The 27,563-nt window shown below is 43.2% G+C and overlaps 1 protein-coding gene across 6 annotated transcripts in view; it reads left to right on the top strand.

Moving 5' to 3' along the window:
• Positions 1 to 27,563, top strand: part of nrg1 (neuregulin 1) — a 365,600-nt gene that overhangs the window by 299,729 nt on the left and 38,308 nt on the right. For 5 of the 6 annotated variants that reach the window (XM_052045975.1, XM_052045965.1, XM_052045954.1 and 2 more), the window contains one exon: positions 23,055 to 23,175. In XM_052045975.1, the coding sequence (XP_051901935.1) occupies positions 23,055 to 23,175 (121 nt within the window). Of the gene's footprint in view, positions 1 to 20,288; positions 20,348 to 23,054; positions 23,176 to 27,563 lie in introns of those variants that run through there. The other variant, XM_052045983.1, reaches the window with a different exon arrangement.

The following is a 27,563-nucleotide window of genomic DNA, read 5'->3' as shown; positions in this document are numbered from 1 at the left end:
ACGCTTCCGGCGCCAACCCGTATGTCTTTGGAATGTGGGAGGAAACCGGAGCACCCGGAAGAAACCCACACAATCACGGGGAGAACATATAAACTCCTTACAGACGGGGGCGGGAATTGAACCCGGGTCACTGGTGCCATAATAGCGTTATGCTAACCACTACACTGCCATGCCTGCACGAATAGGGTCGAAGGGCCTGTTTCAATGCTGTACAAATCTGTGATTCTGTGACCAACATCAGTGAAACACGTAATCTGGTGACTGTCACTGTGTTGTTGGTGGAAACTTGCTGTATTCAGATTGTCTGCTTATTCTTTTCATTATATCGATGACTACATTGGATATAAGTAGTACTTTGGTTACAAGACATCATTCAGTTTCCCTCCTAGCCACACACAATCCTAAATTGGAACACAATCCCTGTTCGTTGATTGTTGCTGGGTCTAAATCAGGGAATGCCCTGCCCAATAGTGCTGTGGGAGCAGAAGGACTGCAGTGATTGAATAAGGTAGGTCAGCACCACCTTCTCAAGGGCATTTATGAATAGACAATAGATGATTGCTTTGGCAATGGTACCTGCATTCTGAAAAACTGAATAAAAATTCAGAGTTCATGACAGAGGCCGATATAAATATGGTTCTTTATTGATATCATGCTGTTTAAGTTATTCATGTTGCGTTACAACACATGTCTAGCTTAAGAAAGCTGGTAAGCTACCTCTTGTGCTGGCTGTTCCATTTGCTCTGGGTATAATCCATTTCGCGCAACTATCTCCTATGGCTGGCTCTGATTAGAATCACAATGTTACCTCACTTATTATTAGGGAATGCTGTCATCTTATATGAGTTTTGGCCAAAAGTGAGCAAGTGATTGGCCAAACAGACGCTCTGGATGTTGCAGTGAGGAAAATTAACCCAAAATAAAAGGAGGACAAATGTTACGATAAGGAATTTATAACCTCCATTTAAAGCCATGTCCTAAAGTTCCCTCCTGAAGGTCTGAAACTTGGAAGAAGGGAACTTCGTTCGCAAATTAACATCATCTCCCACATCTGGGAAGAGAAGGACATGTCAGGGGACTTCAGGGACATTGTAATCATGACCATCTTCACAAATCTGTTTGTGGTAACTACAGAGGGTCTCCCTCCTGTCTGCCAGAAGGAAATTTATCACTAGAGTCCTCCTGAACCATCTCCTCCAAGTGGCCAAAGAACTGCTCCCTGAATCATGGTATGTTTATCATCCAGCTAGAGCACAATAAATATGACCTTCACTGCACACCAACTGCAAGAAATGCAAGGAGCCACATCAGCACCTAAACATGGCCTTCCATCTCCTCCAAAATGCCTTTGATTCCATCAGATGAGAGGGACTGTGGAGCATCCTCCTCAAACTTGATTGCCACCGGAAACTTCTCTCCGTGTCACATCTGCCACATGATGTCATGCAGGACCATGATCTTTACCAACAGTCCACTGCAGGCTCAACCTTAGTCAGAATAATGTCAATCAATGCCGTGGCATCATCCCAATACTGCTCCTCAACTCCCATAAGCTTCCTGCTGTTCAATCTACATCAGAGGCAGGAGTGCTACCATCTAATTCTGGGCTAATGCCTTGGTGTGAGTAACCAGGGTGAGCTAAGGGAAGATGCTTGAATGTAAATGTGCTGCTCTCCTCCACACCCTTTCCCAGTGAGCAGCTGGTGCAGGCAGCACACTGGGTGCCTAAAAACCTCTGGTCTTTTGCACATGCTCTGATCAAAACTCGATGTCCAGGGTAACAAAGGTTTAAGAGACCTGATGCCTTCCCACCATTTCTCCCTCATCCGCCTCTCAGTAAAAGCCAGCATGCAGGCTCATGTGCAAGATAAAGCTGTGTGCACCAAAAAAATTACATCAAGGTTTCCTCAGTGTCAGGCTAAATGAACAGAGAAAGCCACCCCGACCTGCAACGAAGGACAAAGCTTATGGTCTGAAAATCATTTCCAGGGAACAATCACTTTAAATGCAGGAACTCCAGCTGAGAGACAAGGGACGTTGATAATATTAACTTCCAACCCCTCACAGGTGTCTCAGACCCCGCGGGTTTCAGTATCTCACAGCTGCCTGTGCTCAGCAGCTCCAGGCAGCTGCAGATTTTAGGTGATTGATTGAGTAATAGCTCACTGGAGAGGAGGGAGGGTGGTGAAAAATAAATATAGTGATTTGTTTAGTTAAAGCTAGTCTGATTTTTGTGTGTGTTTGTGTGTATCTATGTGTACACATGCATCTCTGCACGTGTGTCTGTGTGTCTCTGTGTATGTATGTGCACATGTGTGTGTGTTTCTATGTGTGTGTCTATGTATGTGTGCGTGTGCATCTCTGTTTGTGTGTGTATATGCACATATGTGTGTCTATGTGTATGTGTGCGTGCATCTATGTGTGTCTGTGTGTGTGCGTAAATCTATTTGTATGTGTGTGTATGTGCACATGCACGTGTGTATCTGTGTGTGTGTGTGTTAATGTGTGTGTTTCTATGTCTATGCACATGTGTTTCTATGTGTGTGTAGGTACACATACATGTGTATGTATGTGTGTGTGCATGTGCACCATAGATGTCCCCTCCTGGGCTATCTGCAGCGATCTCCGTCCATTATGGGTGTTTTTCAGTGTGAGTGCTATATCAGCCACGGAACCTCACTTCTGAAGGCCATCCTGTACAAGCCCAACTTTTATTTATTGACTGAGTCTCTGTACATATAGAACTGGAAATGAATGATTCTAGTGATCAGCATTTTTCATTCCTGTGCTGCTGTCCACAGACCACAATGCTCAACTCCACCAAGTGGATTTAATACTTGACAGTGAGGTGCATGTGACTCGAATTGTTTCCTTTCCAGTCCAAGCCTTGTGTTTCTCTGTCTGCCCAGTCCCATCCCTTGAGTGTACACCAAGACTCACATCAATTACTGGTGGAAAAATGATGAGCTCAGTGACACACTCTGTGGTCCATCCAAAACCTACAGGTTTCCAGCAGAAGGAACTATCTGCAGCCGAGTGGTGTCTACTGCATTAGTCCAAGAGTATGAGCTGCAGAGCACACTCATGCAAAGTACGCAATCGACAATCCCACCAAACTTCCTTGGCACACACAGTGTGAAGGAAAAAGCCATGTGGTATTTCCATAACAAATTGAAATTCCTTAATGCATTGAATGTGTTGATACTAAATGTATCTGAACTGAGTATGTACTAATTTTTCTGTGGAAATATTTTCTAAGAAATAAAGTGTTCTTGTAAAGTTTTAAATGTTACCACAACCACAACATGCAAAGCTAATGCTGAGTAAGTCCCTTAGCTGGAATAACTGAGGGAAATTCTGGTTGGGAGTAGAACTTTAGGTGGCAAATATTAAATGCATAAAATAATAGCATATTAACAGCACAGTACAGGTCCTTCCCAAGTTACAGCAGGGTTCTGTTCCTGTGAACTGTTCATAATCCGGACAGTTCGCAAGTTGGAAGTGCAGTTGTGAACCGAGTCCCCAGATGGCAGGAGGTGTCTGCAGCCCCTCAGCAGCTGGGCAATTCATCCCACTGGTCTCCCAAATGTTTGCTCATAGGTGCAGGCTGTACTTAAAATTTGTAAGCTGGGGAGGACTTGTGGAGCACAGTGCACATTCAACACTATGTTGTATATTTAGCATGCATGTCCAGGTACAGGGTTTATACAGGATTTTGAGTACCACACCAGCATTATTTTGGCATGGAAGTCTCAAAACCCTCCCCACTCACTGTATCTAACTTGTCCTGATTCAGAGTTTAGGCTTTGATAAAGGGCATCATTTACAGAAATGGCCTAAGCTCAGTCTACTGGAGGTAAGAAAGAGGAAAGAATATGTTGCCTCTGTCTGCCAGAGTCTCAGAAGAGAAGGAAGGTATTAGGTTTCCTCACACTGACTGTCAGATTATCCAGCATGTCCCTGGCTCTGCATCAAAGGGCTGAGACGGTGCCAGTGGCCATAGCTTGTTAAGGATGCTTGGAGATGACTTATGTTCTGCTGAGTCATAGAATCATATTATCTTACAGTGTGGAAAGAGGCCCTTAATCACAACTGGTCTGTGCCGACCAAGATGCCCATCCAAGCTAGTCCCATTTGCTTGCGTCTGGCCCATATCCTTCTAAATCTTTTCTATCCACGTACCTGTCCAAATGTCTCTTAACGGTTGTTATTGTACCTGCCTCAACCACTTCCTCTTTTAGCTCACTCTGTATACGCACCACCCTCTGTGTAAAAAAAAACTTGCCCCTCAAGTTCCTATTAAATCCTTACCCTCTCACCTTAAATCTGTGCCCTCTAGTTCTTGATTCCCCGACTCTGGGAAAAAGCCTGGGTGCATTCACCATATCTATGCCCCTCATGATTTTATACACCTCTATAAGATCACCTGCTGTGAGAGAGGGTGGCCGGGGAGAGAGGTGGAGAGGGGTAGCAGAGAGGGAGAGAATCTGACTATAAATATTACATCTGTGGCAGTCTTGACCTATAAAGACCCCATCTGCAGCGTCCTATATGATAACCTTCAAAATCTTGAAGAAATTTGCAATAAAACTTAGTGCACTGTGAGGTTATATGAGTCACAGAGCTCATTCCAAACTTTCCTTCAAGCAGTTGTTTGATAAATCAGGTTGCTTGTATTTCATTTTCAATCTTGAAAGCCTGCGGTAAAGAGAATAGCACAGCCTTTGCTCATTCACTCCAGCTATAAGCAAGTGAACCTGATAGGATTTTGTTGGGTCTGTGCCCAGCAGATTAGGTTGAATTCGGGCAACAGAGCTACCTGTAAAACAGCCAAAACATGCTACCACACCCTCAGATTTATTTCATTAGGGTGTGCTCCTGGAAAGACAGTGAAGGCAAAATGCTCGGCAATCAATGTGTAAATCAATATAGTATCAGTTTCTGGGAATGTATTAGCACTGTGGTTGTGCTGCAGCTGGGTAACTAAACCAAGGAAAAATTGGTAATATGAGAGGCAGCTATAAGAGGGGCTTCATTCTTATGGAACCCCAATTTGTTCCATATTGTCTTTCAGAGAAGGGATCCTGCCCCTCTCTGCCCATTCCTGTCTGTACGTGACTCCATTTCCAACACTGTAATGCCTTCAAGGCATTTGCAGATGATGAGTTAGAACCCTTTTGCTAGTGCTATCCATATCTCAAGAACTCTAGGGCGGCACGGTAGCATAGTGGTTAGCGTAACGCTATTACACTGCCAGCAATCCGGGTTCAATTCCCTCTGCTGCCTGTAAGGAGTTTGTACGTTCTCCCTGTGTCTGCGTGGGTTTCCTCCGGGTGCTCCGGTTTCCTCCCACGTTCCAAAGACGTACAGGTTAGGAGCTGTGGGCATGCTATGGTGGCACTGGAAGAGTGGCACCACTTGCAGGCTGCCCCCAGCACATTCTTAGCGACGCAAAAAGACTTATTTCACTGTGTGTTTCGATGTACATGTGACAAATAAATATCTAATATCTATCCACTTATTTCCCTTTGTTCACCATTAATGACATTTTAAATCAAGATTTCATAACATTCTTGATGAATGAGCTGCCAAGAACAAACCCGAAATTACACAGTGGAAAATATGTGCATTTTGTTGTCTCCAGTTATCACCTCCCAGCCTCTGTCACTATCTCCAACCTTCCTTCCCCTGCCTGACTCCATCTGCCAATCAACACTCCTCACCTGGATCCACCTATCACTTGCCAGCTCCTGCCTCACCTCTTTATACTGGCTATCTCCTCTTTATACTCTCAGTCCTGATGCAACACATAATGCTGACTATCCCTTTGCCTCCACAGATGCTATCTGACCCACTGAGCTCCTCCAGTAGCTTAATTTTTGCTCCAGATTCCAGCATCTGCAGTCTCTTGTATCGACATCCTCCCTATAGTGTGCTGACCAGAACTGCACATAGTATCTACAAAGCGCTTCCAACATTCTCTACTTTTATTTAACCTTCACAACTGAATTGGATTCTGAAAAAGACAAGGAGCATTGGCAGGGCCGTGGTGATAAGGCAGAGGCAATGGGACTAGTTTTTGTTGCTCTTTCAGAAAACTGGCATGGACACATTGGACCAAATATCCCCCATCTGCACTCTGTGGCTCTTTTCTCTCCTGTTAGATAGCAGTCCCCTTTCAGTCACTGGATTTCTTTCGACAGTGATGCAAAATGCAAAATAGAAATAGCTAATCATTTCCTCTGGGCTCTGCAGGAAGCCCATGATGTGGCAATATATAGTGTGAAAATTGCTCCAAAAGCATTCAAACTAATGAAGGTTTTATTATACTGGTGGGAGCAAGGGAATTCTTGTCTCTATTTTATTCCTTTTTATCGCACTCTCATTCCGCAGTTGAACACTTATCTTTGCTCTGTGGGTAATGAGCAAGCGAATCAATTTTACAATATCAGGCTCTCTGGGTAGAGTTACTCAGAGCAGAACATGTAGTGTTAAGTAAGTAGCCTATTCATACCATGGGTGTTTTACAGTCCAGTTCGTTTGGTCTTTCATTAACTTCATTCAGACTGATTTTTCAATGCTCAGTGCAGGGAAACAGTAATGAGATGATTATGCAGAGCCATCAGTTATTAGTTGTCTTTGAAATCCACTCGTAGCCTCCCCTGCTTCCTGTTTTCTCCTCCTTATTCCTGTCACAATCCTGTTTAAACATTGAGAAATGGATCAGCACAAGTCTAAGCAGGAACAGAGATTCTTGACTGAATGGATCTAATTGTTGGCTGGAATGGTTGTGCAGAGAAATCCCTTTCTCATAATAATATACCAACTCTGACCGTCATATTACAGCAAGGATGTGATAACCTTGGATGCTTGATGGTCAGCACAGACTTAGTGGGTTAAAGGGCCTGTTTCCATGCTGTAGTATAGTCCATGCTCTGTCTATACTTCTCACTGCCTCTGTAAAGCAGCCAGCATAATCAACGACCCCACCCAGCCCGGGTATTCTCTCTTCTGCCCCCGCCCATCGGGCAGAAGATGCAAAAGCCTGAAAGCGCATACTACCAGGCTCAAGGACAGCTTCCATCCCACTGTTATAAGATTATTGAATGGTTCCCTAGTACGATAAAATGGACTCTTGACCTCACAATCTACCTCGTTATGACCTTGTACCTTATTGTCTACTTGTACTGCACTTTGTCTGTAGCTGTTACACGTTATTCTGCATTCTGTTATTGTTTTACCTTGTACTACCTCAATGCACTGTGTAATGAATTGATCTGTATAAACAGTATACAAGTTCTTCACTGTACCTCGGTACATGTGACAATAATAAACCAAGTCAATTCAATTCAATTCAAGTACATTATGACTCAAACTATGGTTATATAAGGAAAGGGATTTACAGGAATGTTTCCCAGAATGAAGAATTTTAGCAATGATAAAATTATTGCTTTGGCAAGGATTGTTTTCATTCTAACAGAGGAAGCCGAGGGGAGGTTGAATCGAGTTAGATCAGATTAAGAAAGGCCTATGTCAGGTGTATAGACAGGACATATTTCCCATACAGAAAGGTCAATAACCAGGAGGCACTGATTTAAGGAATTTGAGGGAATAATAAGCAGGGAATTGAAAGAAAAGCATATAGAGTCATAGTGTGAGCCATAATATAACACACAACGGAAACAGGCTCTTCACCCCATCGAATCTGTGCCGACCACCAAGCACTATTTACGCTAATCTCCCCACATTCCCATCAACTCCCCCCAGATTTCAACTGTCACCCACACACAAAGGGCAATTTACAACGGCCAATTAATCTATACCAACCGGCAGTTCTATGGGACGTGGGGGGGAACCAGAGGAAACCCACAGGGTCACAGGAAGAACATGCAAACTCCACACAGACAGCACCCAAGGTCAGGGTCGAATCTGGGTCGCTGGAGCTGTGAGGCAGCAGGGCTGCCAGCTACACCACTGTGCCACCCTCATCCAGAGGGTGTCGGAGGTGCTGGAAGTCCTGGCCAGAGATGGTGAGAAGGGCAGTGATATTTCTGCCAGTTATAAGGGAGGTGAGCTCTTGGTGCACCTCATCATATGAATGGTTCTGCACAAAAGGGTAAGGAGTGTCATAGGCTGGAGTACTGTTGCTCAGCAACCATACCAGATGGGCTGCATGACCTCCTACTCAGCCATAGGTTTCCTTCATTTCTATGAGTAGTTATGTTTGGGAATGGGAAGGTTTCGGAATATTTATTTTATGGATGGCATACATGAGTTCTCTAATCTTCAGCTGTATTTCATTTTAAATGAGCCAATTCTTAAGCAGGGATGCCTCTGATTTGACAGGACTGGCTAAATTTCAATGTGCCTAGCTGGTAACTCTTTCTGAGAGGCGTTAACAATGAACATAGCGCAGTCCAGTACAGGAACAGGCCCTTCGGCCTACCATGTCTGTGCCAACTATGATGACAAATGAAACTAATCCCCTCTGCCAGCACGTGATCCACATCCCTCCATTCCCTGCATATTCATGTTCCCTGTATAAATACCTCTTAAGTGCCACGATCATGTCTGCTTCCATCAACACCCCCAGCAGCACATTCCAGGCACCTACCCTTCTCTGTGTAAAAAAAACTTGCCTCACACATCCCCTTTAAACTCCCCCCCCCTTCTCATCTTAAATGCATGCCCTCTAGTGTTTGACATTTCTACCCTGGAACAAAGACTCTAGCTATCTACCCTATCTATGCCTCTCATAATTTTATAAGTGTGAGACATGAGGAGAAATTTTGTACCTCAGGAGGGTTGCAAATATTTGGAATTTTCTACCCTGGCAAGCTGTGGATCCTTGAACTTTAGTAGAATTTAAGGATACAGGAAGGAAAAGGTGCAGGATTAGGCAGGGATTTCTGAGTAATGGAGAAGCAAGGCCATGTCGCTGACTCTTGGTTCTTTTTTTATGCTCTCATTTTGTTTTAATTGCACTGCCACTGACCTGGGTGACAACACCTCACCACAAGCATCGCTGCCACCTTCCTCACTGCCAAATCCCCTAGACAGTCTGATCTCTACGACCAACCTTGGTTTCACACACTCCCCCCCCCCCCCCCCCCCCCCCCCCCCCCCCCCCACCAGCTCATCTCATCTTCCAGCAGGAGCATAACTGCAGTGTCACGATGGGCCTTGTTGTTTTTCCTGGATGTGTTTTCTGTTCCCCATCTATTGATTGCCATTTACTTTACTCCAAAAACAGCACTGGAAAGTCAATGTCACCTCATCTGAGCTGTAATATAATAGTGCAGTCAGAATTCTGGAAGCCGAGTCCTTCTCAAGATCATTTGTGGTTTGTCAGAAGTGGATGGGGGGATGGGGAGGGGAGCAGGGTAGCTGGTAGAAGAAACAGCTATGACCTTCCTCACTCTGCTGGTGCCCTGTGAATGTGATAATCTGTTGTCTGGCCCACTGAGATATATTATCCTGCAGCTCAGCAGATTATTCTACTTACCTAAATGGGGTTCATTCCTCTTTGCAGCTGCAGTACATTTAAAGAGGAGACTTACCAGCCAGACATTGCATATTGTTTATTAAATACTGAATTTCCCTTTGCAGGAAGTGACACTGAATTGTATCGCTGGGATCATGGAGACCCAAGTGACTGTAGATGCTGGAATCTGGAGCAAAAACAAACTCAGTGGCTCAAGCAGCATCTGTGGAGGGAAATGGACAGTCCAGGTGAAGGGTCTCGACCCGAAATGTCGACTGTCCATTTCCCTCCACGGACGCTGCCTGACCCACTGAGTCTCTCCAGCAGTTTGTTTTTTGCTTCTGTCACTGGGATATCTTCCAGCAGACACCTGGGGAGAGGTGGGCAGGTAAAGCCACTGGCTCACAGCTCCAGCGACCCTGGTTCGATTCTGACCTTGGGTGCTGTGTGTGTAGAGTTTCCAATATTATCCCTATAACCACATGGGTTTTCCCCAGTTGCTGCAGTTTCCTGCCCATCCCAAACCCTGTGTGTTGGTAGATAATTGATCACTGTAAATTTTCTTTGGAGTAGAGGTTAGACAGGGGTATGGGGAAGGAGTTGACAGGCATGTGAGAGACAATAGGTCACAGGGAAATAGGTGGGGCAATGGGACTGATAGGAATGCACTGAGAGTTAGCATGGACTCGATGGGCTCAACGATCTCATTCTATGATGTAAGTAAACGTCTCTCATTTAGTAATAAGTGACATTGTGAGAAAAGGAGACTTTGTCTTCTGGTGCGGAACACACAAGGCCTGGAGTTGGTGTTCAGGCCCGAGTGCTGGATGGTAGACAATACATCCATCACTCTGGGTCCCAAACCCGGCTCGGTTGAAGGCTGCGGAGTCCAGCTGGTGTGAGGGAACCGGGGAAGGTATAATCTTCTACTGATTATGGAATTAAATAATCCAGCCAGCCCTCCAATTCTTTCACACGGTGAGTCGTGCCTTTGGGGAAAGGGTAGGAAAGATGAAATGTGCCCCCTAGGCGGAGAACTAAAAGGGAAAGAAAATAATTCAGTAATCATATCTCTCCTTTGCTTCAGAGACATCACAGGCTTGGAGCTGTTGGCAAGTTTTGCCTCGTCGATGCATCTTGTAGGTTAACCATAAAAAGACTGAAATAGCTACTGTTTCCAATGTGATTTATATAGATTTAGTTCAGGCTGGCTCCATTCGCACTTCAGCCTGAAGTAGTACCACAGACAATCCATAAATATTGCATGGAACTGGGGCAAAGGATTCCTCTTCGAACCGACTGGTGGATTTCAGTGGAGAGCTGAAGTCACCCGCCTCTGCTGAAAGCTCCACTGTGGTGACGATGTGAATCAAAATGTTTCCTCAGAGAAACTGCAGTGTGAGACAGATTAAGGATAATCCTTATGTCATTGACAATGCCTTTAGACTGTCGTACTCCTAGTCAAACATAAAATCGTGCCCAAGCAGTGGACAGCCATTGATCGAGTATTCTCAGCAAGACAGTACCTTGGCAATGCAACAGCAGTGCCCCAGGATTGTCCTCTGGATATTTTGGTCTGTTCCTCAATCACCTCAAGAATGATTTGTCATTCTCAACTGTGGGAGATCAGCCCAACTCAGAGGGCACTAAGCTTATAGGGCGGAAACTCGGGAGATATTATAAAAGGGATATTACAGACCTCTGCCTGAGCAGTAATGCTAAGCATCCTTGAAAGCAATAAAACCAGAATGTTGGAGGCACTCAGCAGGTCAGGTCACATTTCTGGAAAGAGAAACAGTTAACATCTACAGATCTGTGGTTTCAGAATCTGAAATGTTAACTCTGTCTCTTTCTCCACAGATGCTGCCTGGTCTGCTGAGTGTTTCCAGAATTTTCTATTTTCTTTTCAGATTTCCAGCATCTGTAGTTTTTTTAAAATTCATCATTCAGACACCACAAGCGCCTTTGAAGCACGATTGTGTGTTAAATTCAACACCGCCTGAAAGAAGTGTTGAAGTGAAGTGAATAGAAACCGGGCTACGGGACAGGATGGGATGAATATTCTGGTCAGTGATAAGTATCAGATGGTGAATAACCCTTTAAAAAAAAGTAGCACTGTGCTTGAATGATCGGTTGGCACAGCGTCAATCTTATGATGAAGGAGTGCTGTGTTGCCTATTCTCACTGGAGGCCAGAATTCAGAGTTATTTTACAATGGAGAAGGCTTCAATCAAGAAGTGGATAAGGACCTTGCCAGCAACCCTCTTTAGAGATGATTGCTGGAGGGATTAACCCTTTAGAAGTAACCACTGTAAATTATAGAATAATACACAAAAGTGCTGGAGGAACTCAGCAGGTCAGGCAGCATCCATGGAGGGAAATAAACGGTCGACATTTCAGGCCAAGACCCTTCATCAGGACTGGAAAGGAAGAGGGCAGAAGCCAGAATAAGAAGGTGGGAGGAGGGGGAAGAGCACACACAGGCAGGGGATAGGTGAGTCTTTCCAATCCTGAATACAATCCAATCCTGAGGAGTTTAAGATAGAGGGATATGTGGGAGGAAGGAGTTAGATAGTCTTAGGTGTGGCTTGAAGGGCAGCACAACATGGTGGGCCGAAGGGCTTGTATTCTGCTGTATTGTTCTATGGTTCTATGGTAATCCTGATGAAGGGTCTCGACCCTAAACGTCGACTGTTTATTTCCCTCCATAGATGCTGCCTGACCTGCTGAGTTCCTCCAGCACTTTTTGTGTATTGCTCCAGATTCCAGCGTCTGCAGAATTTCTTGTCTCTCCCTAAATCATAGAATGGAGGGATTAACTACCCAAGGCGTTGACCATGGGGTCAGCCCTGACTCAGGGGACAGCATTCTTGCATTGACCCTGCAGGTTGTAGGTTCAAGCCGCAGTCACAGACTTGAGTGCAAAATGTTGGCTGGCACTCATTGTTGCATTGTCAGCCAACCCCCCCCCCCTATAGAGTAATTGTGGCCGGCTTTTCTCCTTATCAGAGTAAAAGATGCCACGATGCCTTGCAAAGAACTGGGCAATTGTCCCTGAAGCTCTGATCCATACTTATCCTTCAATCAACATCATAAAACAGGTTCTGCTGAGTAATCCTGTTTCATTGGGCTGACATTTCTGCCGCACTACTGGAACAAGAACGTGGGTGCCACAGAGTACAGAAACAGGCCCTTCAGTCCACCTGCCCATGCTAACCGTCATCCCCATCGACTAGTCCATTGCCCTCTATGTCTTGGCTATTTAGTTGCTCATTTAGATCCTTCACTATCGGTCTGATCATGCACCTGCTTATATTACTTCTCACAGTGCTCGTGCTGTGGCCTGGACTGGAATTTCTCAACACAATGCGGGAGGTTAACTCGGTCAGTGAGATTGTTAGTGGGAAGTTACATTTACCTGTGGAGCTAGTAATCGAGTAAAGCAAACCATGGGGGCATTGCATTCAGGACAGTGCTCTGTACTCAGGCTAAGCTGGGAAAATTCAACACACTGGTTGCAATAACTTCCACATGTGATAAGACTATTGAACGGTTCCCTTATACGATGAGGTGGACTCTTGACATCAGGCAGAAGATACAGGAGCCTGAGGGCACATACTACCAGGCTCAAGGACAGCTTCTATCCCAATGTGATAAGACTATTGAACAGTTCCCTTATATGTTGAGATGGACTCTTGACCCCACAATCTACCTTGTTATGACCTTGCACCTTATTGTCTATTTGCGATACATTTCCCTATAGCTGTGACACTTTACTCTGTATTCTGTGATTTTACCCTGTGCATTGTGTAATGAATTGATCTGTAGGAACGGTATGCAAGACAAATTTTTCACTGTACCTCGGTACAAGTGACAATAATAAACCAATACCAATACATGTCAACATCTAATATAACAGGGCGTGAACTCGTTCTGCGAATCATTGCACGGGAAGATCCCAGTCTTGCCCCAGGCTGACGGACATGTGCTGGACAACGGCTGATTCTGTCACTGGGCAGGGAAAGGGCAGTGTTTTCAGGGAAAGACCTCTGGAGACACCACCTCTCCCACGCAATTTCCAATCAGCCAATAGTGCAGAAAGAGCAAAGGGAGTAAATTCGATTAATTGGAAATTGGTGGAGAAATTTAAAGCGAAGAGTTATATTGCAATGGTCAATGTAAAAACAAAACTCTGGTACAGGTTAACATCAGCACTTGGAATCATCCGCCGACGGTGCATAATGACTCCAGCTATACCTGAAGACTCATTACTCTGGGTACTTAATTTTTAGCAGCTATTGAGAAAATAAATCCTTCCTAAAGCACCGTTGTCTTTAAAGCAAATGCCTGGCAAAATACTTGTTTTGCAATTTGCTTACAAATGCAACATATGTAGCTCTGTGAGGGTCGGTTTCCTGTCAGGTACCCACGTGCACTTTCAGCTTCTAACTGATTTCCAAGATTTTTAATCGACCCAATGATTTTCCCGCAGAGAGAAAAAAAAACATTGGCCCCACAAACTGACAAAGGACAGTTTCCGGTTAGCGGTGGATGGACGGAATGGTCTCATCTTGGTCAGCTTCTTGGCGTGTAGGATTTATTGATATTACCTCCATAATCCTGTTGTTCGCGGCTCAATAGAGCTGATGCCTCATTTGTGTAATAGACTCTAATGACTTCCTTGTAAACGTGTCGCCCCTGTCAAGGATCTGTGCCTCCAGCTCCCCAGTGTGCTGTTCCTTACCTCTGTAGTCATCGTGCGTGTGTGTGTGTGTGTGTGTGTGTGTGTGTGTGTGTGTGTGTGTGTGTGTGTGTGTGTGTGTGTGTGGGCAATGCCACAAGTCCTCTTTGGCGTCCGGTCTCACAGAGCAACTGCTTCCTTTTAAAATTCGTCTGGAATTAAATCAGTGAAGTAAAATAAAGGCGCACAGTAAAAAAAATTGTATAAATTTAATGATCCTGAACTCCCAATTAAACCCGGCCATCTGTTCACCCTACAAAGATCTTTTCCTGTTGGAGCACTTACAAAACACAAATCTGGCTTATTGCTTTAAAGTTTGCTTTATGTCGATCTGGCTGTCATTCACGAGAGCATCATTCCGTCTCTCTGCTGAGAGATGTAACTGGAAAATGGCTTCATAGCGCCAGCAGGACTAATATCATCATTCATCACAGTATGTAGGGAAATATTCCTTCCCACCTTGACCCCCACCCCGCTCATCCTCTGCGGCACGGGATTGCTTCAGGATCTGTAGCTCCTGATGAGTGAATGTCACTTTGTGGTCACGCCAGTGTCCTTAACGCTGTTGCAAGAGCTTCGTGTAATTACGCCAGTGATCCTGCCTCGCAGAGCCCAGGAGGCGGTACGGTTTACAGAGCTGACATTTGCAAGAATGACCAGCCGGCAGCTAACTGTTTCGTCTTTTGAACTGACGTCTCGACATTGGAGGGAAGGGAACCCCCCACGGAGTCCGGAGCTCAGTGACAAGCCCGAAAGAAAAGACAAGAGTTGTCCTTGGTACTGAAATATCCAACTGAATAAACGAGCCTTTGTGTTGAAGTGCCAGGTCACCTCACAATTAGTGTTTGACCCAGCCACTGTTGGAAATGAGACCTGCATTGCTATAAGAGTTTAAGGCAGTTCTCTGACACAATTTGTTGTTAACCCTAAGTTTGCCAGCATATTCCAGGCAATCCTCTCTCTGCATCTAAGCAGCATTATAATTCAAGCAGCAAATGAATCATACAAGAACATCAAATAAAGACAATAAAACTACCCCGAAATCATTCTTACAACTAAATTAAATACTCAGAACACAGTTTACGATTTTAAAAAAGTAGTTTATTATTCTTTTCCTTTTGCTTCACTATTCTCTTCCCTTATTTTTGTTAATTGTCGGATTTAAATTATGTTAACTGAGATATCCAACCACATAATATGATTTCGTTCAGCATTATGTAAAAGTTAATTTTACTTGAAGTGAAATATCCGAACATTTCCTGGAGTGATTGACCCTTGTGTGTCTGACACGATCTCCTCATCAGTTGCACTGTGCATGACATTGTTCAGTGGATCTTGAATCTTGGAACATTGTGGAGGGAAATTGGACTAAGTTGGACACTGTTGAGCCATCTTGGCACAACTACAGTGTGGCATTGTTGTCCCTATAAATCCCACACTTGGTTTTATTGCTTCAGGTTCCTCTCTACTTCTCTCCTCCACCTTCCCCATGTTACAGGTCCCCTGCCCCCTACCTTCCAGCCCCCCAGTAACCTAAGCCCCAGGTCCCCTAAAGCCCAAGTGTCACTGACAACAGCCCACAATCCACGGCCACTTGTCTTACCTCCAGCCCTACCCACCACCCCTTTGGGGCCTGATCCTGAGCTGCTCTGTTTCCTCCGTCACAAAGACATATCCCATTTCCTTCACTCGCTGTAAAGTACGTTGGAATATACAGAAAAGGACATCAAAGGTGTGATATAAATACACCTTTGCTTTTTTACACTGGAAGGATTGGTAAGAGTGTCTAGGGATAATCTCTGTTTTAGAAATGGGACACAATACATCTGAGTTATTTTTTTGTACTTGGGTGTGTAAATATTTGTGATTCACTATAATTTACAGTTTGGGTCTTGGTTTTTCTTTCTGTGTGAGTTACGTGCAATTTTCTGTTATGTGGTTAACCGCAGTGGATCAGTACTAAGAAACACATCCCACAATAAACACTTAATACTCCAACATCCAACACTGATCATTTAAGAAAGCAAACAAAGATGCCTTCATCTGTTTAGAGCTTGTTGCTATTAATAGATTTAAGTAGCTTCAAACAACTACCTATTCAAGTTCTAAATGGAGGGTTAATTAACAATGTGAAAGGATGGTGTGAGTGTTTTAGGTCTGGATTTGTAAATAATCTCATGCAATCCTCCTGAGGCATGGAAAGAGAATAAATAAGAAATCACGATGCTGCTGAGGCACACTTAATTCCATAAAGTGCATCTGTTTAATTTTTGTTGAGCCCATTTAATTCCAAAACATGCATTTGTTTAATATTAGTCAGTGATAAAGCCACAGAAGCTGATTATAAAAATCTATGTGGATGGGAACATGAGACATGTGCATTTACACTTAGTACTGATTGAAAAATGTTTCAACCTATTACCTTTAAATTGGTCACTAAATGTTGCCAACTGGCTTGCTGGGAAATTGAAGCAATCTTTCCGGCCAACTCACCTAAGTATTCTGCTGAGCATTTTACATGTTTCTATTATTAATTCAATTTTCATCTGGTTGCATGATTCAGCATTAGAGCAGCCTGGTGTAATAAACAGCTGACAGTAAGATACGAGCAGTAATTTAATCGAGCTTTGAGAGCTCAAAGGTGAACCTTATGGAATGTCAGCAGATTTTGGAGAGTGAGCCTCTTGCTCTGCCAGCCATTTGCTATCCTGACTGATGGACAAGGCTCTTCTCTTCTAAGTGCATCAATGCTGACTCCACCAGTTGTGCCGAAGCAGAGTTTAGTTTGGCAAAGACTCACTCTGCTGAATTAATATTCCTGAAGCTCTTTGGACCAGCTCCCAACGTCCTCTTGTCACGAATTATGTGGAGTTTCTGCCAGTCCTTTCTATTCCATATATTATAGGATTATGACAAAGCACAGGGAGGAAATAGTCACACAAGGTGCAACAGTATTCAAGACAGTATTGACCTTCCCTGCAAGCAAAATTAAGATTAATGTATAAATTAATTATAAGCTCATTGAGACAGACAGGATTTTGAAAAGGATTGGCAGTGTAGATGCTGAGAGACTGTTTTCTTGGATTGGTAATTCTGGAACTGGAGACAGTATCAGAATTGGGGGGAGGGGTGGGTGCAATCATTTAGGATGGAGATGTAGAAAAATTTATTTGCTTGGGTTTGTAAATTTTGGAACCCTCAACCCAGAGGATACAGGTGTTGAAACACTGAGCAAACTCAAGGCTCAGAGTGGTGATTTCTTTGGACACCATGGGTATCAAGGAATAGGTGGATGAGGCACAGGATTTATTTCAGTGGCGGAGTGTGCTTGAGAGGCCACATGACCTAGTCCTGCTTCTATCTCCTATGGTCGTATTCAGCACCTGAGATAATCTGGGTAAGTAAAACTGTAGAACAAAGCAGGATTAGGATCAAGAAAGGCCTGGATCCTTCACCACTGGTCAAGTAATTCATGGCCGATCTGTTCCCTGACCTCACGTATTTGCCTTTGATCTATGTTCCTTAATCCTTCACAGAACCTTACAACATAGAAGGCTGTTCAGATAGTCACACCAATGCTGGCTCTTTGAAAACTCCATTGTGATTAGTCCCGCTCTCCAGCTTTCTCCCTATAAGCCTAGAAATTTATTAATAGAGGTCTATCCATTTCAATATTGAAAGCTTCATTTGTCCGAGCATCCAGAGCTTTCCAGATCAATCTACCCTTTGTATGGAAAGGTGAGGTGAGGATTATTTATTCTCAGATATGGTGTAGGTATTGGTTGCAAACCTAGCATTTAATGTCCGTTCCTTGTTGCCTTTGAGAAGCTGGTAGTTGTCCTTTCTTGAACATCTGCAGGCCACCTAATGTGGGAGCTCTCACGGTGTTGTTGGATACGGAATACCAGGAATGGTGATGTTAGTCTAAATCAAGATGGTGCGTGACTTGTAGGGAAATTTATAATTGATGCCCTTCTCATGTCCCTTTTGTCCTTGACCTGCTTGATAAGATATTAGTTATTATTAGTCACATGTACATTGAAACACACAGTGAAATGCATCCTTTGCGTAGTGTTCTGGGGGCAGCCCGCAAACATTGCCACACTTCCGACATCAACATAGCATGCCCACAACTTCCTAACCCATATGTTTTTGGAATGTGAGAGGAAACTGGAGCACCCAGAGGAAACCCACACAGACACGGGGAGAACATACAAACTCCTTACAGACAGTGGCCGGAATTGAACCTGGGTCGCTGGCGCTGTAAAGCGTTACACTAACTGCTACACTACCGTGCCTGTCGAAGTCATGGATTTGGGAGATTTTGTTGAAACCATCTCAGTGAGTAACTGCAGCGCATTTTTTTTTTGGATTGTTCACACTGTGGTTCGGATGAGCAATAGTGTAAGGAGTGATGAATAGGATCCCAACCAAGCTGGCCACTTTGTTTTGGATAGTCTGTTGAATGTTATTGGAACTGCAGTTGTCCAGAGAAGTAGAGATAATTCCATCATGTTCAAGGTGGCAAGGCTTTGGTAAACCAGGAGATGAGTCAGTTTCTGCTGGATACTCACCTTCACTCCTGCTGTTGTAGCTCTAATTAATGTTCTGGTCAAAGGTGAACCCAGGATGTTGATGGTCAAGGGCTATGGCAAAAGTAACATTAAGTGTAAAGTGGAGGTGGTTATACTCTCCTTTGTAGGAGATAGTGTTGCCTTGCACTAGTTTGATGTGAATGTTACTTGTGCTGTAGATTCATGAGTATGTTTTACCTTAAAATAAGGAATTCATTTGCTATTTTATGTCGGTTATTTATCACTCTTTTCTGGCCTAATGAGTGTGGCAACTAAGGACCCTAAGAATAGTATTGACATTGCTGGTGAATAACTAGTCTCTTGACTATGATATCTCCTCATGATGCACCATAAGCATGTGTTTATTATTTGCAGCATCATTAGAGATGATGCAAGCACCAAAGTAGATCTGCACCCACGTTTTTATTGGTGTAGGTTTTGAAAGAGGTTAGCTTCCATTTTGGAACCTTTATGCTGAGCTTGACAGATAGCTGTATAGGCTGTTAATGAAATTGCGGCTTGGTTTCAGTGTTGTTAACCAGGACTTACAGTGTCCATGATATTATTTCAACCCATAACAGTCTTCACCCAATGGCTCTAGCTGTGGATTCCATAGTTTATAGTTAAGATTGGAAAGTTGAGTGTCCAGTAAGGTTACTGCCTCCTTCCCAATCCCTTCCTCCTGGCAGACGTCTTTACGGAGGATAGAAATGTGCTGACCTGCTTAAGGATTGATTACACACAGTCTAGTCTCATGCAGGATGCTATGCTGATTAAGTTGGCGGAGCCTCTGGTCTGTGTCCCATTGTTTAAGCAACAGACCCCGAAGAGACATTAAATTTCCCTCATCTGAGATGGCACGAGGATTCCAGATAAGTGTGCTGAGCAAATGAGAAGTCAAAAGAGATGGTGTTGGAACTGTGGCTGTTGTGGGGTTAAAAGTGCCCTGGTGCCAATAGACTGCCACTGTGATGTGCAATTGTGGAGTAGCTTTAGGGAAATTGGACAACTCTGAAATGAATATGCTGGCTTTCTCCTGGTGTAAAATGGAGCAATTTGTCTGAGCAGTCTCATTTTACATTCTCTCTCACACGAGTCGAGAGGGTCTCCTGTTTGGTTTGATGGTTGGATCTGTTATGAGAAGGTTTTATGTGAGATGATTTTTATTTTTCACATCCATGTTCCTTATGGAGCAAAGGGAGGAGGAGTGTTTCAATGCAGCATATGTGCTTCATGATTGAGATTTATTTGAAGGCAAAAGTGTCTTTTTTTAAGCTGAGCTCCGACGCATCGCTCTGGTATTGGCGCTGGGGTCACTGAGAGCTGACGCTTCACCTGCCAGCCTCTTCCAACGTAAGATAATTGACAGTGCAATGACGTGGACAAGGAAGTATATTTAAACCAAAACAAAAAGGCAGGAGTCTTGATTTTGTTTTAGGAACCACAGGAGCAGCTTCTGACTGCAGAAAAGTTAGGGCAAAGTCTCCCATTCACGAGTACAAGATATCTTCATTTCTCAAGGCTTTTTAAAAATGCGCACCTTTCCAGGTAAGGTGGGTACAGTGAGATGGGGTGGGCTCCTCACTGGTAGCTGAACAAATGTAACAAGTTTAATACCACTGAAGTATTGAAGTTGTTCTGTCTGTACGGATGAGCTCTCATGCTGTTGTGGAATCCCAGCACTTACTTGCCGCTGATACTGATGGGTGATGAATCACTGTTTTGCTCTAAGCAGTTTGTGTTAGAAAATAAAAAAAAATAACTGAGTATAGTCCGAGAATTGATTTTGTGCTTGAAGGAGCAATGTGAAGAATTAATGCCTGATAGCATGTGTAATATTGTGGATTTTAATATCTTTAAGTGAAGGTTTCCAAAGATGGAATCACAATGGTTGAAGTCTACTATTAACTATGAAAGTGAGAGTAATGAAGGAATGATCTCTCGCTATAGTGCAGCACAGATATATTTTGGAACCACAGTATGCTCCTTTAAAAAGTCATGTGGCTGATTCCTTAAAGTCTTTTTACATCAGTGACTTCATTGCAATTACTATTCAGATTGCTAACTTATACTTTGATCTTTGTCTCTGTGTGTGTGTGTGTGTGTGTGTGTGTGTGTGTGTGTGTGTGTGTGTGTGTGTGTGTGTGTGTGTGTGCGCGCATGCATACTCCTTTTGCCAATACTTGGGCGTGAAATATGGGCTTGAAGCTCACTTTTGGAGACTGCAGCACAAGAAAATTCTGGAGCTTAAAGCAATGCTTCCAGCAGAGGCTCCTGTTCAATTAGAAAATTAATGGAGTTTCCAGCCCCGAAGCAAAGGGATCACAGCGCATTGAAAAGAGATGGTGGGCGAGAGTCAAGATTTAGTTTTAAGCTGATTAAAATTGGCAATCTGTTTTCTGGGACCATCTGACTTAAATGTATTAGAAAGGTTGAGGATTCTTTTACTTGCCTGCAGATGAGATTTCCTCCTCCTTGGTTCCTGAGCTAATACCAATAGTTAAAAGGAATTGCTTTTAAATAAAATTGATGTGAAATTATTCTCTGCAAACTAAAGCCAAAAGCAAAATACTGTAGATATTGGAAATCTCAGAATAAAAGCAGAAAATACTAGGAATACTCAGCCGGTCAGGCAGTATTTGTCGAGTTTGTTTCAGGTTGATGACCTTACATTAGAACTGGATAAAGGGAGAGACGAAAAAGATTTAAGAATCAGAGAAAGAGAGGTGGGAAAGAGAAGAGAACAGGGAATGGTTCAAAACAAATGTCTGACCTTCTGTTGAAAAGAAGACAACATGCACACAGTGATGATCAGGAACTAGGAATATTGTGAAATACTGGGAAATTTCTGTAGATTGATCAGAAAAGATAGGGGACCCATACAAAATTTCTGTCTGATATGAACAGATCTGGTTCAATTCTGACATTTTTGTTTTGAAATTCCAAATTAAGAGAAGCTGCATCCACTGAACTAAGTATTAGGGATCCCAATTTGGTTTCTGATATATCGATAAGAGCACCAATCACCAGAGTTCTCATGGAAGCTCAACATAAAACTTGCTTTTGAAAGTTAAATAGGTAAACCTCAATAAACAAACACAGAATTGTCTTGACTTCTGTATTGAAATGTTTTCCATTTTTCCAGTGGGATCCTATAAGACAGTCACTTTCCTTAGTAGTGAATTGCCTGTGACATTCCTTGACTCTATTTCACTTGAGATATCCTGCACTAATACTGCTTTAGTTAGCCAAGTAGTATTGGTGCTCCTTTTTTTTCTTGAATCATTGTAGCTGTGGGTACATTTTATGATTACTTCTTGGGCTGTGGAACCTGATGGACTGGCTATTACACTGAATTCAGGTACAGAAATCAATGCATCCAATTGAGTTGTTAATTGAAATGTGTAAAGAATCACGTGGACTGAGTACAAATGTTCCCCAATACAACTATAACTCATTCTGTGCCGTAGTTCCCATTGCACCAATACATTGGGTGTTAGTATGGTAAGATTATTTGAAGATGTTGGTGCATGGCACAATTGCTAACACATCTAGCTAAGGTAGTATTTCTTCCCTGTCCATTAGGTCCTCAACAGCACAGAGACCATAATTTTTCAGGGTAAGGTTTGAGTTTAAATTGCCCTTGGGGCATATAGGTAGACAGAAGCTCACTAACCCACTGTTCCTTTCTGATGTCAAATGTCGCCCCAAATGAAAGGCCTGTGAGTAATATGTGAAATACATGCTCTCCCTGAGGAACACCAAAACTTGCTCCTCTAACATCATAAAACATCCCAAAACCCTTCTCATTTAAGGAAGTATTTTGATAAACTTGGTAATAGAGAGTTTTTGTTTGAAAGAGTACCTTACAAGGGATGAGATGTAGAGAGGTTTAGGGAGTGAATTCCCGAGATTAGTGCCAAAATGGCTGAATGCATTGTCATCAATGGTGGAGTAAAGGGATCAGAGATCTACAAGAGGCCAGAGTTGGAGGAATGCAGCATTCTGAAGGAGTTGCTGAGATAGGGAGGAACAGGGGTGCAAAGGATGTTGAAGACCAGGGCCAGAAGGCTAAGTTTATGGATGCATCTCATTCTCCCAATAATAACTTAATTGCAACATCCCAAAAAAGGCAGTTTGGTACAAATATACAAGAGTACAAATTAAACAATTGAGCTTGAGGCTTTGTGATCTGTACTGTCAATAAAATAATGGCAGTGCCCCTCTTTAATCTTGTTCTTCTTCCTATTTGCAGCTACCACATCACCAACACCCTGGTCAGGCCATGCAAGGCCATGCAACGAGAGCAATCGGCACTACTGTGTGAACGGAGGACAGTGTTTCGTTATCAATGGTATTAATAAGCTCTCCTGTCAGTAAGTGAAACCAACCTTTCCTTCGTCCTCTTTTTTCCACAAGTAGCTACACATCATTGTAGCTTCGTTTTGTTACCTGTAATGCTGGGCAGTTGTGAGTGATCTCTCTTGAACTGTAGTCTGTAGCCCCTGCACAACAACCAGCAGAGTGTAAGGACCATTGGAACTGCAGGACTAAAGATCCATTTCGTTCACCTTCTGTTATCCCTGTGGTCATGAGCTTCAACAATTACAGAGTTTTTGGCACTCATGCAGTCTATCTCGATTAATTAGTCTGCATCAAATTCAGGTGTGACCCAAGGGAAATCCAATGGTGTTGAAAAGCTTTGGGACTCTTTTATACAAAATTGCAAGCTTCTTCAAGCATACAATACCCACCACATGTAATATCTCAAATTGCTCACAGCTACTGGGACCAGACCCTTACAGTAGACTTCCATCACAGTTTCAAGCTTACTGCAATTGAAATCTTCTTCAAAATGACCATCTATTGAATCACACAATATTGAATTATTAATGAAGCTATAACAGCAGAACTTAACCAGTGAACTTACTTCTTTTAACACCAAATCGTAACTCTTAATTTAATAAACTAATTTTAATTTGGCAAAGTTCACCCATTTCCTTTTAAAATATTTGGATCTTTTATATTCAGGATCTAATTGGCTGATTTGTTGACCAATGGATGAATTTTCTAATATGTTCATTCTGCCCTTTGAATTCCATTTAACTGGCCTGATACATTCTTTCAAGGTACCCATTTGCAAAGCGTTGGAACCCTTCCAACTCAAATGCATTGTCCTGAAATCACAGCTTATTGGGTGCAAACTTGTATGACTGAAAATATAACTGTTGAAACAGATTCGGTACTTTTGATTTTATGGGACATTTTAAGCCTTGTTATATTAATTTCTTCTCTCTCCCATTCAGAACACACTGCTTGTTCAATAGGTCATAAGATGCCTTCTGCACAGTGGTAATGTGCAAGGCACACACACACACACACATGTACAAACCTGCAACAAGTAGGTATCTTTCTTGCCCTACTATATTGGCATGGACTCACACACATATACATAGAGAGATAAGCGTCTTCAGATGCTGGAACCTGGAGCAAAAGAAAACTGCTGGAGGAACTCAGAGGGTTAAGAGCATCTGAGGAGGCAAAGGGGTAGTCAACCTTTCTTGCTGTGAACATGCATCAGCACTGAGAGTGTGGAGGGAAGATAGCCAGTATAATGAGATGAGAGAGAGGGGGTGAGACAAGGGCAGGTAGGTGATAGATGGAACCGGGTGAGGTGGGGGATGGCAGATGAAACCAGACAGGGGGAGCGATAGGGAAGGTAGGCCAAGGGAGAAGAGCGCGTGAATAGGTGTGTGGATGATGGGCAGATGGAGATGGGAAAGGAGAGCAGAGGGAGAGAAAACCTGGGTGGACTGGTGGGAGTGGGAAAGAAACATAGAGAGAGTGATTTACCTGAAATTGGAAAATTCAGTGTTCATACCATTGAGTTGTAGGCCAGAAAACTGGAATATGAAGTGCTTCATACACATAGATTACATTCTGTCCCTCTCCCATCCACACCTGCACACACACACATAAACACGTTTTATTTCCCCCTACTCCTCATACTTACTCTTATGTACTTACTGTCACACTCACTCAGAGATACACACACTTCTTCCAATAAAATGATGCACATTTACTCTTTCACATTCACACACCCTAATGTGGATTTTATTTCCCCTGCTGTATTTTCCTATCCACAGTCTCCTTCCCTCTGTCTCATGCATGCTTGCACACACAGGTGTGCATGCACGGGTGTGCACGTGCGCACACACACCCACGCAAGCACACACACCCACGCACATGCGCACATGCACACACACATATGCAAACACACAACACTACACAGCAAGCTTTGTTTCATTATAGCAGGGGAATTTCCATTGTTTGCATATGAGATCAGTAGATCGAGCGAGATGACAGATGCCATTCTCCATCTGCTTGATATACCATCATTCGCTGCATCCAGGTACATAGCCAAAAAATCTCTTCTTGAATATAAATAACAGAAGGAAATGTACAACTGATTATGGTTAGGACATTAGAAGCAGGAGTAGGACATTTGGCCCCTGTGCCTATTTCACCATTTAATATCGTGGCTGATAATTTACTTCAGCACTACCCTGCACACACCCCATATCCCTTGATGCCCTCAAGATTGAAAAACTTATAAATGAATAAAAATTTTAAAAAATCTACAGTTTCTCGAAATCTGAAACGAAAGCAGAAAATGCTGGAAACAGCAGGTCAGGCAGTTTGCTGAGTGTTTCTAGCATTTTTGGTTTTTGTTAAAACTTTATCCCTCTCTGTCTTGAATATATTCCGTAATCAAGCCTCCAAGGCAACATTGAACAGAGAATTCCAAAGATTCACTGGTTTTTGAGGGAAGAAATTTCTCATTCCTCTTCCTCATTGGGGAATCAAGAACTAGAGGGCATAGGTTTAAGGTGAGAGGGGAGAAATTTAACAGGAACCTGAGGGGCAACTTTTTCACCCAGAGGGTGGTCTGTATGTGGAATGAGTTGCCAGAGGAAGTGATTGAGGCAGGTACATGAACAACATTTAAAAGGTACTTGGACAGGTACATGGATAGGAAAGGTTTAGAAGGATATGGGCCAAATGTGGGCAAATGGGACCAGCTTAGATGGGATTCTTGGTCAACATGGACCAGTTGGGCTGAAAGACTCATTTGCGTGCAGTATGACTCTATGACCAACCCCACATTTTGAGATGGTAATCCCAGTTCTGGACTCTCAGCCAGAGAAGACATTGACTCCACATCCACCCTGTCAAGTACAGTACACCCCTGTGGTATGGAGGGGTTGTGTTCCCAAGAAACCGTCCATATCACAATTTTCTGTAACGTGAACCCTTGACAAAAATTGACAAAATTTGTTTCTTTCATATTTTGTGTTTATTTAATTATTTTCTCTCACATAAATTCCATAAGGTTTTTATTCTATATTTCAAATTTTTGGTAGTGATAATTCAGGAGAGAAGTGCGTGCATGTTTTTTTATGAGTGTGTGTGTGTGTGTGTGTGTGTGTGTGTGTGTGTGTGTGTGTGTGTGTGTGTGTGTGTGCACACGTACCTGTACGCACATGCATCTATAGGCCTATTAGTATAGGTTGTATGTGTGTGTCTACATACGTGTGCATGCCTAAGTCTTTGAGCCTGGTTTCCAGTCATTTTGGACATCCTTGTGTGTATGTATGTGCTTTTTGTGTGCCCGTGCTAGTGTGTATATCTGTATGTCAGTGGAGAGTGTGTGCGTCTATGTGTGAGTGTGCACATGTGCATAAATGTTTTAGAGAGTAGGGGTCATCACTCCTGTGCACAGGGCAAGAAATAATTTGGGCTGATGAGATGTTGCTATCTCCAACACTGAAAGGACATATTCCTCGTCAGTGTTTTGTAGATCAAGTCCTGAGCTCAACACTGAAATTAATTGCTTTGTGAAAACTCATTTATTCCACATTCACAGTGAGAGTAGTTTCCCCATTAGACTCGGGGTGCACATTTATGTTTATTCGAAGGGAGGAAGGGCCTGGGTTCATTCTTTGTTTAAATGGTAAACTTTGCACATCTCTGATGCAGGCTGTGAAAGACAGACTCTCGGATAATGCACAACATTTAAATTGGGCTTACGTCTGCTATTGCTGATATAGAGACATAGAGTCATACAGCATGGAAACAGGCCATTTGGCCCGTCACGTCCATGCCAACCAGTGGGCACCCATCCATATTAATCCCATCTTCCAGCACTTGGCCTGTAGCCTTCAATACCAAAGCAATTCAGGTGCTTGTCTAGACACCTCTTCAATTCTGTCAGTGACTCTGCTTCCACCACTCTCCCCAGCAGTGCATTCCAGGTACTCACCACCCTCTGGGTGAAAAATATTTTCCCTCAAATCCCCTCTTAGTCTCTAACTCCTTGCCCTAAATCTATTTCCTCTAGTTTTGTTCACCTCCAGTAAGGGGAAAAGATTCCTGCAGTCTGTCTTAACTATGTCCCTTATAATGATGTAAACCTCAATCACAATGCCTCTTAACCTGCTCCACTCCAGGGAAAACAGACCTAGTCTCTCCTCATAACTGAACGGCTCCATCCCAGGCAAGATCCTGGTGAATCTCCTTTGCATCCTGTCTAGCACCATCACATCCTTCCTCAGGTGTGGTGACCAGAACTGCACTCAGTACTCCAGAGGAACAAAATACTCCAGATGAGGTTTGGCCAATATTTTATAAAGTTGGAGTGCTCTTGCTCCTTGCTCTTGTATTCAATGCCAGTATTCATATACCTTCTTAACCACATTTTCTA

The sequence above is a fragment of the Pristis pectinata genome, chromosome 2 (genome assembly GCF_009764475.1).
Source record: "Pristis pectinata isolate sPriPec2 chromosome 2, sPriPec2.1.pri, whole genome shotgun sequence".
In the NCBI taxonomy this organism is placed as follows: domain Eukaryota; kingdom Metazoa; phylum Chordata; class Chondrichthyes; order Rhinopristiformes; family Pristidae; genus Pristis; species Pristis pectinata.
The sequence above is the reverse complement of the archived record's forward strand: the minus strand, read 5'-3'. Positions and strand labels throughout refer to the sequence as shown.